General features: G+C 51.7%; 3 protein-coding genes across 3 annotated transcripts; 1 reads left to right on the forward strand and 2 right to left on the reverse strand.

Annotated features, from left to right (window-relative positions):
* Positions 1-248: 248 nt before the first annotated feature.
* Positions 249-1,509, forward strand: glcA (type 1 serine/threonine-protein phosphatase catalytic subunit GLC7; the record flags this gene model as incomplete). The annotated part of the gene is made up of 5 exons (XM_057098899.1): positions 249-425; positions 483-742; positions 768-909; positions 1,036-1,335; positions 1,414-1,509. 5 exons carry the CDS (start codon positions 249-251, stop codon positions 1,507-1,509), a joined length of 975 nt encoding a protein of 324 aa, XP_056964035.1.
* Positions 1,510-3,036: 1,527 nt separating this feature from the next.
* On the reverse strand, positions 3,037-4,277 carry sar1 (Arf family GTPase SAR1; the record flags this gene model as incomplete). The annotated part of the gene is made up of 4 exons (XM_057098900.1): positions 3,037-3,377; positions 3,480-3,585; positions 3,860-3,963; positions 4,259-4,277. The coding sequence occupies 4 exons, from the start codon at positions 4,275-4,277 to the stop codon at positions 3,037-3,039; spliced, it is 570 nt and encodes a 189-aa protein (XP_056964036.1).
* Positions 4,278-5,026: 749 nt separating this feature from the next.
* Positions 5,027-7,127, reverse strand: N7533_002251 (DUF2457 domain-containing protein; the record flags this gene model as incomplete). The annotated part of the gene is made up of 2 exons (XM_057098901.1): positions 5,027-6,570; positions 6,719-7,127. 2 exons carry the CDS (start codon positions 7,125-7,127, stop codon positions 5,027-5,029), a joined length of 1,953 nt encoding a protein of 650 aa, XP_056964037.1.
* Positions 7,128-13,250: the final 6,123 nt, after the last annotated feature.

Genomic DNA, 13,250 nt, shown 5'->3' on the forward strand with positions numbered 1-13,250 from the left:
AAAAAAAAATCCTATCAGGAACGCGTCTGTCTCCCTGGGCACCCACCCAGAGTTTGCGAATCGGACTGACATCCTTGTTAACAACTGAACGCATCACTAATTCGTATCGCTGTTGCAGAACATAGTCCCCGCGTCATCAGTTATACGCCCGCTTCGGAAGTCATCCCTTCCCCCGGCGCGTCTTTTTCGTTCCGTTTTCTTTTCTTCGTTTCCTTCTCTTCTTTGTCTTTCGTTACAGACCGACCATAATGGCCGACCAGGAAGTGGATCTGGACTCCATTATCGACCGGCTGCTGGAGGTGAGGGGCAGCCGGCCCGGTAAGCAAGTGCAGCTGCTGGAATCGGAGATCCGTTTCCTTTGCACCAAGGCCCGTGAAATCTTCATCTCGCAGCCCATTCTGCTGGAGTTGGAAGCTCCCATCAAGGTATGCCGCATCCGACCTTGAAAGTGGCTCTTTGCGGGAACCCGCGTTTCTAACGAGTTTTTTTCTTCTTCCTTTGTTAGATCTGTGGTGATATCCACGGCCAATACTACGACCTTTTGCGTCTGTTCGAATACGGTGGATTCCCCCCCGGAGGCCAACTACCTTTTCCTTGGTGATTACGTCGACCGTGGCAAGCAGTCCCTGGAGACCATCTGTCTGCTCCTTGCCTACAAGATCAAGTACCCCGAGAACTTCTTCATCCTGCGTGGTAACCACGAGTGCGCCTCTATCAACCGTATCTACGGTTTCTACGATGAGTGCAAGCGCCGATACAACATCAAGCTGTGGAAGACCTTCACCGACTGCTTCAACTGCCTCCCCTATCGCGGCCATAATTGACGAGAAGATCTTCACCATGCACGGTGGTCTGAGCCCCGACCTGAACTCGATGGAGCAGATCCGCCGAGTCATGCGTCCCACTGATGTACGTCCCCCCTCTTGGTTGCGTAGTCTTACCCAGCACGTGCTGTTTTTTGTTTGACTGGAGATTTGTCAAAACTGTTTGATCGAGTTTCCGCGGCTTCAGGGCCAGATTCGCTGACTGAAATAGATTCCTGACTGTGGTCTCCTCTGCGATCTGCTGTGGTCCGATCCCGACAAGGATATCACTGGCTGGAGCGAGAATGACCGTGGTGTATCTTTCACATTTGGCCCTGACGTGGTGTCACGCTTCCTGCAGAAACACGATATGGATTTGATATGCCGAGCTCACCAGGTTGTGGAGGATGGCTACGAGTTCTTCTCCAAGCGCCAACTCGTCACACTATTCAGTGCGCCCAACTACTGTGGTGAATTCGACAATGCAGGTGCCATGATGAGCGTCGACGAGAGCTTGCTCTGCTCCTTCCAGGTATGTCAACATTATAATCTGAAAAGTTGCCTTTTTTTTTCCCTCCAGAGAAACTAACGAATCTTCTCTTCTCAACAGATCCTGAAACCAGCAGAAAAGAAACAAAAGTACGTCTACGGGAGCATGAGCTCTAGCGGATCCGTCACTCCTCCGCGCAAACAAAAGAAGAAATAAAGGATCAATACGAGCTTTTCCATGTGCAGCAGGTTCGGGCGGAGATAAGCCTTTTTTCAGATCGCATCGATAAACCCCTCCCTACATCCCGCCACGACATCTAACCTTTCCACCACCTCCGCCGCGAGTTCCCCTCAACCAAAGACCTACGAAGCGATGAACGACCGAGGAACCCTCACGCCAACCGGGTGTAGCCCACACGCCATCACCTCCATACCACTCGATTCCGCGATAATCCCTTATTGAACAGCCTTCTATACACGACATCATTCGGGCTACCCCGTTCGACAAGCGAGGAAGACCCGTCTCCATCAACCCCGGCCGACAACCCGCGACCTCTGGACTACGGAGCGACAATTTCTTATCATCGACATTCTTCTATTTTCTTCCTTCGTTGGACTGGTTTTTTTTTTTTCTTTTCTCTTTTCTTTCCCCCCCTTTTTTCTTTCCTCTCCCGCTTTCTTTTTTCCATAGTCGATCCTACCTTTGTTTCTTACCATCTGGACGGAATGTTTCCTCTCGGCATCCTGGAAAGGCGGCGGGGGCACACCTGGTTTATCTCTTATCTTTTCCAACTGTTTCTGTGTCTTATCGGTCTTGTGTTTGAATTGAAACGCATGTGTTGTCCTTCCTCCTTTTAATTTATCCGCCTGAGTCTTTGACTCCTATAGCCTGGCCTAAACATCCCCCCCCCCCCCTCTCTCTCCCCCCTCGCACCATCTTACTTCTTGGCCAGTGGTAGGTTTTTTTTTTCTAGCTGTGTCTTTCTTTCTTTTCTTTCCTTGTTTCCTTTTCCTCTCCTGCTTATCTCAGAGGATTGGGATCGAGAGGGGGATAGAAGGATCGATTCTCGTCTAGACTTTGACTCAAGATGTTTCTGTATGCGCATCAGTTTAGTCTTTAAATGCATTTCATCCCGGCTGCCACGTTCGTCTCAATTGGGCTGTTGTCTCTACCTGGGGTATAACAGCTATCTTGTAAGGGTAGGGTTGACCTTGGGAGATAATCCTTCGGTCTCGGTCCGGAGGTAGTAACTTTAATTGGACTCCCGAAGGTGCATCTGATTCGTCAGCCTTCACCTAGACTAAAGAAACCAGGCCTGGTGTGCTCTGCCGTATCTATAGTATACTACACAACCCCGATCTGACATACACATTTACCCACGAAGAGAATTGGGAATATTTTTAGTTGGAACTATATGGAGCAATCGAAGCAAAGTCACCGGCTAACAGGCAGCAGTGTAAACAATCGAGGCATAATCAAAGGAAAGAAAATCAAAGACATGCATTTGGGGGAGGTTACAAGTTGTAGAGTGACACGTCAAGCCGTAGTAAAAGGGGGGGGGGGATTTGGGGAAAGGGAGATGGGTACTGGGTGATGGGCGGAAGGTATGAGTGAAGGTGTGAGAATTGAGCAAGAAATACAGTCCTCGGCGAGGCCATAAATCTCCACTCATCTCAGAAGGGTTTGGAGGGAGGGTGGGGGTCGGGTCGTCTGATAGCCTCTTTCGTCTCTGGGGAGAGAAGCTTAGACGTATTGCGACAACCAGCGGATTCCCTCGCCGTATCCCTGTCTCATGACGACTGAGCACATGAAAAGCTCGATGGGGCGGATTCCCTCGAGGGGGACCTTGCCCTTGCCGGTGGTCTGGTAGAGACCGAGCTGGTTGCGGAGGTCATCCTCGCTGACGGCGTCGGGGTGGTCGATCTTGTTACCGAGGACGAGGAAGGGGACCTTGGCCAGGTCCTCCATGGCGAGAAGGGCATCGAGCTCGGCCTTGGACTCGGGGAAGCGCTCGTAGTCCTTGGCGTCGACGAGGAAGACGATACCGCTAACTTCGGGGAAGTAGTCCTTCCAGAGACGGCGGGCTATTCACAGGAAACATATCAACGAGCTGGTCTCGTTTGGGCTGAGAGCATCAAGAAGGGGGGGGATGGGATATGCGTCCACGAGGGGGGTCGATCACTCACCCTGCTGGTGACCACCCAGGTCAAATGTCGTGAAGCGGTTGTTACCGATAGCCAGTTCCTCCGAAGTAGGGTGGGCGGTTGGGGAGAGCACGGCAACGCGGTCGTTCTATCGGAGTCGGGAATCGTCAGTCATCATGCCATATCCCATCAATCTCACAGCAGAAGCAAGCAAACGCCGTATGACACCAGCCACTCCCGAATCATCGGCATCAGCAATCCAGAAGATCCACCCGGTCCGCCTGCTTGAGTGCTCGCCCGAGTCGCATTCCAGATATCTGCCTGGATGCCAGTACCCGAATCAAGTGCCGGATCGTGTCATATCACATCGCCCACAGTCATCTGCGGAATAAGCCGCACTCTCTCGACCGGACTCGACTCACCTTCAACATGTGCAGCAAGGTAGTCTTGCCGGCGTTATCCAGACCGAGGAAAAGGAGCTTGGCATGCTTGTTCAAAAGGCCAAGCGAAGCCAGGACATCGTAAACTAGAGAGAAAACCGCATCAGTAAAACTGTAGCTACGCTGGACTGATCCCAAAATCGAAGCCCAGCCCAGCCCACCCCCGGAATCACAGGCGCAGAAGCCGCGGCAATAGGTGTGAAGGCTGAGGGGAGGGGCGAGACAAAGGGTTGACGGTCTGGCTTCACTGCCCGCGCATTCAGACCCGAGGGTATCGTATCACTCGTTGGATGGGCGAGCATCTATTCTTCCAGAGGATGCTCCTGGTCATGGGCGCGGACAGAGTGGTAGAGTAGTGGTCGGGTCTGGTCGGACACTTACACCAGTTGACGATCCACATGGTGGTGAAAAGCTAGGAAGCCAAAAGGGAGGAATCGAAGGAAATGGTGTCCGAGGTCGGGACTCGAGATTGGACGTGAGCGGGGCGACGGTGATGGATGGAGAGGAGGAGAGGCAAGAAGCCAGGTTGAATGTTGTTTTCGGAATTGAGAGGGATTTCTGCCTGAGGCAGCAAGGATCAGCGGTGGCGGACTCGACTAGTCTTCGGCTCTCCGTTTGTAACAGCCATGCTATCATGATCTCTATACCTAGGTAACTTAATAAAAGGTCACACTATTTACTCATGCGAGAATCAAGGAAATTATGTATCATCAAATATATATGTATTCTAGTAACAAGACTAGTACCGACCCATTTCTTCCATTTTATCCACAATGCAGCAAATTCAGACAAAGGGTATATGCAACCGCAACCATGCAATTCAAAAAAGAAAGTGGCCTCCTCAGAGCAAAAACATATGCTGGGTAGAAATAAATGAATAGGTAGAACTCCTCCCAAGGAGATTAAAAGCGAAATAAGCGAGAGGGAAAGGTGTAAGGGAACATGCCATCAAGTCAATGGGCAAGACACAAACATAAGTATGTAAGAGGGAAGGGTACTCGGAACCAGACCGAGGAAAAAAGGGTGAAAAGGGTAAAAAGGTAAGATATGTACAGACCAAAAGGGGGTATTCGTTAGGATAGGTGGGAAGGAGGTAGAAGGATGGGTGGGTAGAAAGGGTAGGGTGACCTCAAGAGAGAGGTCGGGAACTCAAACGGATAGGACGAGCTGGGTGTCTTGTCCGACACCATAAGCTCTGCACCTCTCAGCAACTTCGAGGCCAAGCTCCTTCATCCGTTCGGCTCCCTTGCCTTTAATCGGCCGCCGAACTGCCTGCTCTTTAGCTGCTTTGCGGCAGTGTTGGCGCCAAAATTTCTCTTTGCGCTTTTGGCGCTTCTTTTCAAGACCCTCGACAATGTCGATCGGGCCCCGGGTGTGAAGAGGCTCACGGGTGCGCGAGTGTTCCCGCTCGGGTGACTCAATCAGGGGAGGAATACCCTGCCAGCGGTGTGACTTGTCCATGCTGGTGAAGAACGGGTTCGGTGTCCGAGGCAAAGACTTGGTCCGGACAATATGTGGCCGTTGGACCAGGTGGCTGATGTTGACACCGTGAGGTGAGTTGATCTCGGGCATGTCGTCTGGCAGTTCAAACTTCTCAGGCGAGGGCGACTTGGCTCGGATACGGGGAGGGGGAGACTTGAGTCGCTTGGGCGACGTGCGTCCGGCCCGGCGAGAGGGCGGTGGCGGCGACACCATGCGCTTCGGCGAGTGGCGCGGCGAAGCCTTGCCGGCCGGGCTATCGGCCCGACCCCGAGTGGGCTCCAGCACAACACTGTCCAACGCACTTTCCGAGATGTCCTCCAGGTCACCATTGTCCTCGGGGTCACTGGTCGGGAAGCTAGGGTCGATATCTTGCGGAATCATAACCTGCTTTGAAAGGCGGCGTTGCTCTATGCAGGACTTGTAGGCAGCCTCAAGAGGGCGATCCTCATCCAAAGTGCCACACACAAAATCTGTGCTGTCGGGCAGGTTCGGGGTACCTGGGCGCATCTTGATAGGTCTAGGAGCGGTACGAGAGGGTCGACGGCCAGACCGTTGTACAGGTGCGGGCAGCCACTTCTGGTGATCGTCGGTCATGGAATCAAACGAGGTGTTGGATGCACGTCGCTCCATCGTGGTGGGGAACACCTCGATAGATGGGACATTTGAGTCAGAGGCGGCAGCAGATGGGGCCCAAAACTCGTAGTCAGAGCCGTCATCGTCGCTTTCATCTGATTCGGCAAAACCAGCCTCGTTATCCGACTCATTTCCATCGTCATCAGAAAAGTCGTGGACCGTTGAGTCATCGTCCGCCAAGTCCAGGTCATCGTCGTCGTCCTCGTCTTCGGCTTCCTCCTCAGCCTCCTCGCCAAGTCGACGAATGGCGATTTCCTTTTTCATGCAGTCATTCAGAGTAATCTTTTCCTTGTAGTCCGTTGCCCTGTTCACCCATTCGTCATCCTCATCCATAGAACTAGCAAATTCATGGAAACGAGTAGCCTCGGATTCCTCAAACTTGCCCAGTCCACTCGTCGGGACTGCTTTCGAAAGAGTAATAGCGGTGGTTTGAGACATAGTAGTAAACTCGACGGCCTTTGAGCTCTCAGCGGGTGGCGAAACTTTACGGGACACGGGGGCGGGAGATCCGCGGCATCGAGATCGGAATGCAACCTTGCGCACAGGAGAGCGTTCGCGTTGAATGGTTGGCTTCTTGTCTTGACGTCCAGGGCAGACAAATGTGAGGGTGGTTCGGCGTTTAGGGGGGCTCGGGGGTCTCTTCGGTTTTCGAGGGAGTTGTTGTAGGTGGCGCTGCCGCTGGTAGTGGCTCAGATGACTTCTGCTGGGATGACTCGTCGATCTTACGGCCGCAGGCAAAGCTGATGCAACGCTTGCGTCCAAGGTTAGCCTCGACGGTAGTCTCACTGGCGTTGACAACCTTGATCTTCGGTGTAGCATTCTTCTTAGACATCATCTGAGACGGGAGTGGCGGACTCGGGGTGTTGGACAGAGAGGGGCTTGTAAGACCACCATCGCTGGTGAGCTCAGCGGTTGAAAGGCCGCTGATGTTGCTGTGGGGGTAGGAACGGTAGGTATAGGTCGAGTCGTGTAGAGGGGTTTGAGGTTCGATAGGAGACATTTCGGGACTGCTCTTCAGGGCACGGGTGAGCAGAGATTCCTGGCGTTCGGGAATTGAGGGTCGTGCAAAGATCCGTCCATCTTCAGGGTGAATAGGTTTGGCGTGTAGGATATGGTGTTGATCGGGGGGGTTCATCGAGGTCCTCTCCCAGGTCGCCCTCTTCGTGAGTCGGCCGGGTGGATGATCCGGGTGAAAGTAACATCTTGAGAAGGTTGTGAAAAGAAAAACTTCGGTCGTCGCCACGGGTTTGAGCCATGTTGTCGAGAAGAATTGTCGTAGAGGGCAAGTGGCAATATAAGCACGCGAAGGTAGTTGTTGCACTCTTTCAATATCGATCACCAAATGGATCGATTGACCGGAAGGTCCAGAAAAAGCCCCGCAAAGGACGATTGTCAGGATATCCAGCGCATGATTAGAGGGGGGAGTCGAAGTATCAAATAGAGCAAAGGTGACGATAGTCGCCAAGAGGAATATTCGTCTTTTTTCGCTGGTGCAGCTCAATAATGAACGCCGGATAGGCTTTAGGCAGAGCGCCAAGAAAGCAGCTTGGGGCTGTGAGGCGATAGTAGAAGAGGAAAATAACCAAAAACAAAAAAGACAAAAAAGAGTTGTGATTGACAAAAGAAGAGATAAAATAGAGGGGAGAGGGGGGGAGGAGAAGAGTAGAGTGGAGTTTAAGGAAAAGAGAGGCAAGTATAGAGAGGATTGAGAGGGAGGGGGGAACAGTGACGATACGCGGGAGGACGGCACGATCGCGTTGGGTTTAGCGTCTCGCTGATTTTGCGGGCTTTTTTGGGGTTTTTTGGTTTTTCTTTTCTGTTTTGGGAGGGAAATGTGATTTTTTTTTACCCTTTTAATTTTGGGAATTAAAATTTTCCCGAATTTCTTACATGAGATTTCCCAGTCGCCACAGCAAAAGTCTACCCTTGCCCTTCCACGCTTCTTCCAGCCCCACCTGAGATGCAGCTCACAGTACGGGGGGGAGTTATGGTTCCTGCGCCTTCAAATAGTACAAGTGTAATTGTACAGTCATCTACACAGTATCCGTAACTATAGTATGGAGTACCTAGATAGTACCTACGTACCCAGTGGTTATTTTTATTTTTTATTTTTGGGTATCATGCTGATCTTATTCTTTCTCTTTTTTCTTTCTCTGGTGTACTTGTCTTCCGTGCGACCATAGGGTTTCATTATTCTTAGTGGAGCGTGATGACTATTGTGTGTCGAGTTGGTGGCCGACTATAACTATGAGGCATTTTGTGCTGGCTAACCACTTCAGGGCCGCCCCTCCCCAACATGCGGGTAAATGACCCTAACCCTCCCCGTTCAACTCTTTCGCTTCCAAGGTTGGTTGTTTCACCGTATTACTATTATTACTATTATTCATTGTGCGGTGGACTTTGGTACGTACAAAATAGATTGCTTTGCTTTGCCTTCCTTTGTTTTCGTACATACAGCTTCTTCCCAACATATGTAGAGTACTAATGCTCATACCTCGACTGGACTGACCATCTACCGGGAGCTGCAAGCGGAAACTCCGTGCGGTGTACGGTCACAATACCGTAATCTCCCGGATGACATCGCCCAGTCATGACTAATATTAGCCGTACTCACACCTAATGACACTTACTAATAGTTACCAACGGTATCATCGTCGTATTTCCACAAGGTTGCCCCAAAGCGGCCGTGTGCCTGTGCCTGAACCCTCTTTCGTCCAGTCAATGCCAAATTGGTTTTCGAATTTAGCCTTGGCCCACTCTGTTTACCCTGTTTAGTCCAAGTTCACTACCGATTCCACCCGTACGATGGCCCTCGCTCCCTTCAGTGGTTAATAGTGCTCACCACTATCCTCACTACGGTAGTCCGTCGCCGCCATGATTTTCCTTTCCTCCGTCCCCATGAACTACAGTGTAAACGCGCTCTGCGCGCTACACTTGTGGTTTCACTTCCTCTTGGCGTCCTCCTGACCCCAGCATGCATTGGACACTTTGTGAGACCGACAAGGCTTGGTCCTCAATGGTCGCTTTTTCCCTTGCTCCTCCGCGGAGACCTGTGACGTAGTAGCTTACTATACTCCGTACTCCGTACTATTACTCGGCTCGGCTCAACTCCTAGGTATTGGGGTATTTTGGGCTCTCCAGTGGATACAATTGTTGCTAGGTATAACTCATTCAGTAGTTATGTCTTGGGTGCGCCGAACACATCATCTCTCCCCCCACACAATGGATTTCCCTGCCGGTCGATCGTCTTGGTATACATACAGTTTTGCCCAGCTTTTACTGATTCCCAGTGCATACTATTGCAAGCATGCCAAGAGGAGAAAGGCAGCACTGTTTACCGTGCCAAGACGCTGAGCCTTGCTGCTATTCTAGGCGTGACAGCTAGGGATTGACCTTCTTGGCTCTGTATACTTTTCATCATACATAATACACAACTATGTATCTGGGCACAAAAATGTGATCGTCGCGTGGGCCTTTGATAGAAATGTAAATACCACGCTGTCTCCGATCTGCAGTGAAACGTAAACGTGTGCTTCACCTCTGCTCCGCCAGACTTTGATTTGGGCAGCAGCAATACGGTCGCGTGGGTACATAATGTACAATGTACTTGTCTCTGGAGTGCCTGCTCCGTAATCTGCGGTTAGGTCGGGATCCTCGTACTGTAAATGAATCTCAATGGCCAGCTGATGGAGGCCGCCCACGCTGGGAGTTGGAGCAAGAGGAGCGGTCAGCCGCGATCGCAATCCCTGATCGAGAGATGGGTACTCCGTACATCGGTCATAATCCATTCGGGCGATGCGGCATGTGCTCGGCAATCAAGCGAGGAGCCAAAATATCAATGACTCGAGTTGTTCCTTGGGTAGCAGCATAGCCCTACAACCACGATGCTGTCAGTCATCGACCCATAGCAACCCAAAACCTTGAATCTGGTATTTAGATCGTGACAAGCTTCACGAATCCGAGGAGATCCCCCCCCCCCCCCCCACTGCATCTGTGCGAGCAGGCATGGCCCCTGTAGTTTCCCCTCGCCCCCAGCTCGCTCAGTGGTCCGTTGATTTGCCCACGAACCGGTCAACGTGACGAGCACAGCTGCGTTCGCAATGGGGCGAAGCTTGTTGTTAACGAAACGGCACTGCAGCTGGGGTATGCCGGTTAGGAATCTCCGTCGTGGAGAGGGATTTTTGCTAAGATGGACATACGCACATGCATGCCTCCATCATTTGACTTGAACTACGAGACTTTTTCCAATTACTCCGGCGCAACGCCTCCCCAAAAACGGGGGTTCAGAAAGGTGGGAGGGGATCGATGCACAGTGGCAGAGAAGTCGACGATCCGCGACACTAAGACTGTATCTAGTAGAGTACGAAGTATAGACGCCACCTCTTTATTGGAGACAAAATGGGGCTTCAAGCCGCTGGGCTACGATGAGTTACCGCCAGGATTCGATCTCCAACAGCCCGAGCTGCCAAGAATAGAATGCCCCCACGAAGGGCGTTACTCCGTGTATTACTAGTACTATTGATATTACTCATATATGCGACTGGGCATACCTCATCTTTTCATGCTCTCTCTAGGGTAACCCCGGCACACTTCCCGCTTTCTAGTACTTACATACTTATGTCCACGGGTGCATACGTAGAAGTGAAACTATAGGTTAGATGATAGATTGCGGACAATTGGCGGACTTCAGCCAAGGCAACCCCCTCACGATCGGGGAGCTATCTCCAAATCCTTCGAGGCGCCGAGGGCTATAAACACCCCACGCCAGCCATCATCGCGAAGGATCGGAACGAGCAAATATCTCCTCCGTACTAGTGTAGCGCGCTGCGCTCGTGGCACCAGACGAGAAGTGCTAGCGGAGACTCGCAACCCGCGCCAAACCCCAAGGGCGCAATAAGGTGTGAACTGTGCAGGTGGAGTCGTGCAGCAATCTACAATGCCACTGTCCTTACAGGCGCAGAAACGGTTGACCGGAGCACAACCGGGGGAAGTGGGGACGTGAGAGTGGCCCCAATGTGGGAAGACGAGGAGAGGAGCGGGATGGACAGTGCAGTAGCGTGCAGCGTTGGCGTTGGCGGTCATACATGCTCACTATGAGGCATTTAAACCAGCTCCACCGGAAAATCTCCATGAGACTCGAGTTGGTTTAAGACGGACAGTTCATCGTGATCCCCCCATAGGTTAGTCCAATAGGTAAACTGCTTCCAAACTGCAGGGCAATTGACAGCGGCCATTCCGCTTGGCTTGGAAATTTGTACGAACTCGCTAGGAATTCCCTCTGAAAGGACGTACTTCGTAGCGGAGGCCGGAGGTATGTGTATGATATGTACGTTCTCGTACTTAGTTGCCGCAACTAAATAATTCAATTCACCAAGTTGTTCAAGCTCCTTTGTAAATACTTTCGTACTCTGTACTCTGCACTCGCGTCCTACTATTATTACTGGAACAAACTTTCGGCAACCGAATTGAAGAACGGCAATTGGAATTATCTTATTCAATCAAATCAATCAATCTTATCGCATATTTACTAATATGTGTTAACTCCATCACTAATCCTCGCCGATTGAAATTGGTCTGTGCTCCCCCCCGGCACCGGCCTAACCTCTTCAACTTGCAGCGTGTATACATCAGTCGACGCTGACCCGACACTGGTGATACACTCGAAAATCCCCGGGCACTAGATTGCAAATACGTGTCATTCCTAATTCAATTTCCGGTCTCGCGGCCTTCCGCTGACTGTCTGCAGTGTTTCACATCCAAGTTCTGATGTTCAAGTTTGTCTACTAGTAGCCAAGCTGGAGCCGCCGGGGTCCCGGTGGTAACTTGAATCATGTCGGAATATATTCAATCCTTGGAATGCACCGAAGTACCGCCATCAGCTTGAGAGACCGGTGCTCAGAAGTTTCAGAGAGTATTCCGGCCGACCTTTAGAGCCCGACCGGCGTGCGTCTGTCTACCGGTCACAACCAAGAATGCCAGGGCACATCTGCTACATCACACTCCTTACTATGTACAAGATCGCTCATTGACCAGGACAAGTACTGCTCCGTACAGTAAAGAATCATCGGAACAGCATCCCAGCCCGTCTACCGCCCGCCAAGAATTTCTCAACAAAACACCGGTCTCTCGGACCGATGACAGTACCTTGACGCATACCAAGGACTAAACCTTCACCCCCCCCCTATGCCCTCATGCATAAGGTCTCGCAAAGCCGGGGATAGATTATCAACCGTCGCGGCAGTGTACATAAAGGAGAGAGCTGGGTGACGCCCAAGGATGCACGGGCTGGGCTCCATTCCGCGACGCTTGGCGGTGCTGTCTGATATTCCAGACTGCCAAGGCCTGGGCATTTCGTCCTTCAGAATGCATCCAGTGCAACTTACGGTTTCCCGAAAGTGAACGCCAATACAGACGGAACAAGGGGGGGGAGTCATCGTCTCGGTACTCCGTACAGAGTATGCACTCCGTATCGAGGGGGGTAAACAATAGCCGTGTCCACTTTCCCCAGAACTGAGTGGGGAGCGTTCTTCCCCGTACCCCCTGTTTTGAGCTCTGGATCTCGGCCAAGCCTACAGAAGGTTTCAGGGGAGACGCATACATTGAGGACTTCGTGGAGGCGCGGAGGAGGAATCCTCCCCGTGGCCTGGTCTGGGCGCCAAGACTGCTCTATCGCCGCCCATTCATAGGACCATCGATAGGGGTCAGGCTGACGAGTCTCTGGATGGACCATCCTGGCGCTATTGCAAACCGCGCCAAGGGCGATCATGGTCGATCATGATAGCCAAAGGCAGTGCATGAAGGGAGTCTTGGCGAGTGTGCAATCTATTGAAATGTTTGTGGACCGCCAAGCCGTTGTACCGAGCGACTGCTGTTAGGGGGGGAGTTATACATCTGGAGGACGAAAGTGGCAGTGCTTGGATACAGGGCTTGGGGGTTTGTAGATCATCGGCTTGGCTGCTTCATGATTCGACTCGGTCCGGTCCGATCAAGCGCTCGGCGATGAGATACAGATTATGGAGTTACCTGTTTGTATTTGCAATCCCCCCCCGTAGGCACCGATAATAAAGCGAGCGACAGGACTGACGAAGCTCGACTGCGCCTCCTCCCATGCATCCGATGTCGAAATGCATACGTTGCATACATTTTAGGTGGAAATATTACACTCGATTTACATGTGTACACGCAGTCCATGTACATCCTGAGTACCAACTAATTTGGAAGTCATAATAGAAAACTTGAAGCATGCATCTATCCAGGA

Source organism: Penicillium manginii (genome assembly GCF_028828005.1).
Source record: "Penicillium manginii strain IBT 31320 chromosome Unknown utg000002l:1.0-5564898.0:1.0-5567710.0, whole genome shotgun sequence".
NCBI classification, from domain to species: Eukaryota; Fungi; Ascomycota; class Eurotiomycetes; order Eurotiales; family Aspergillaceae; genus Penicillium; species Penicillium manginii.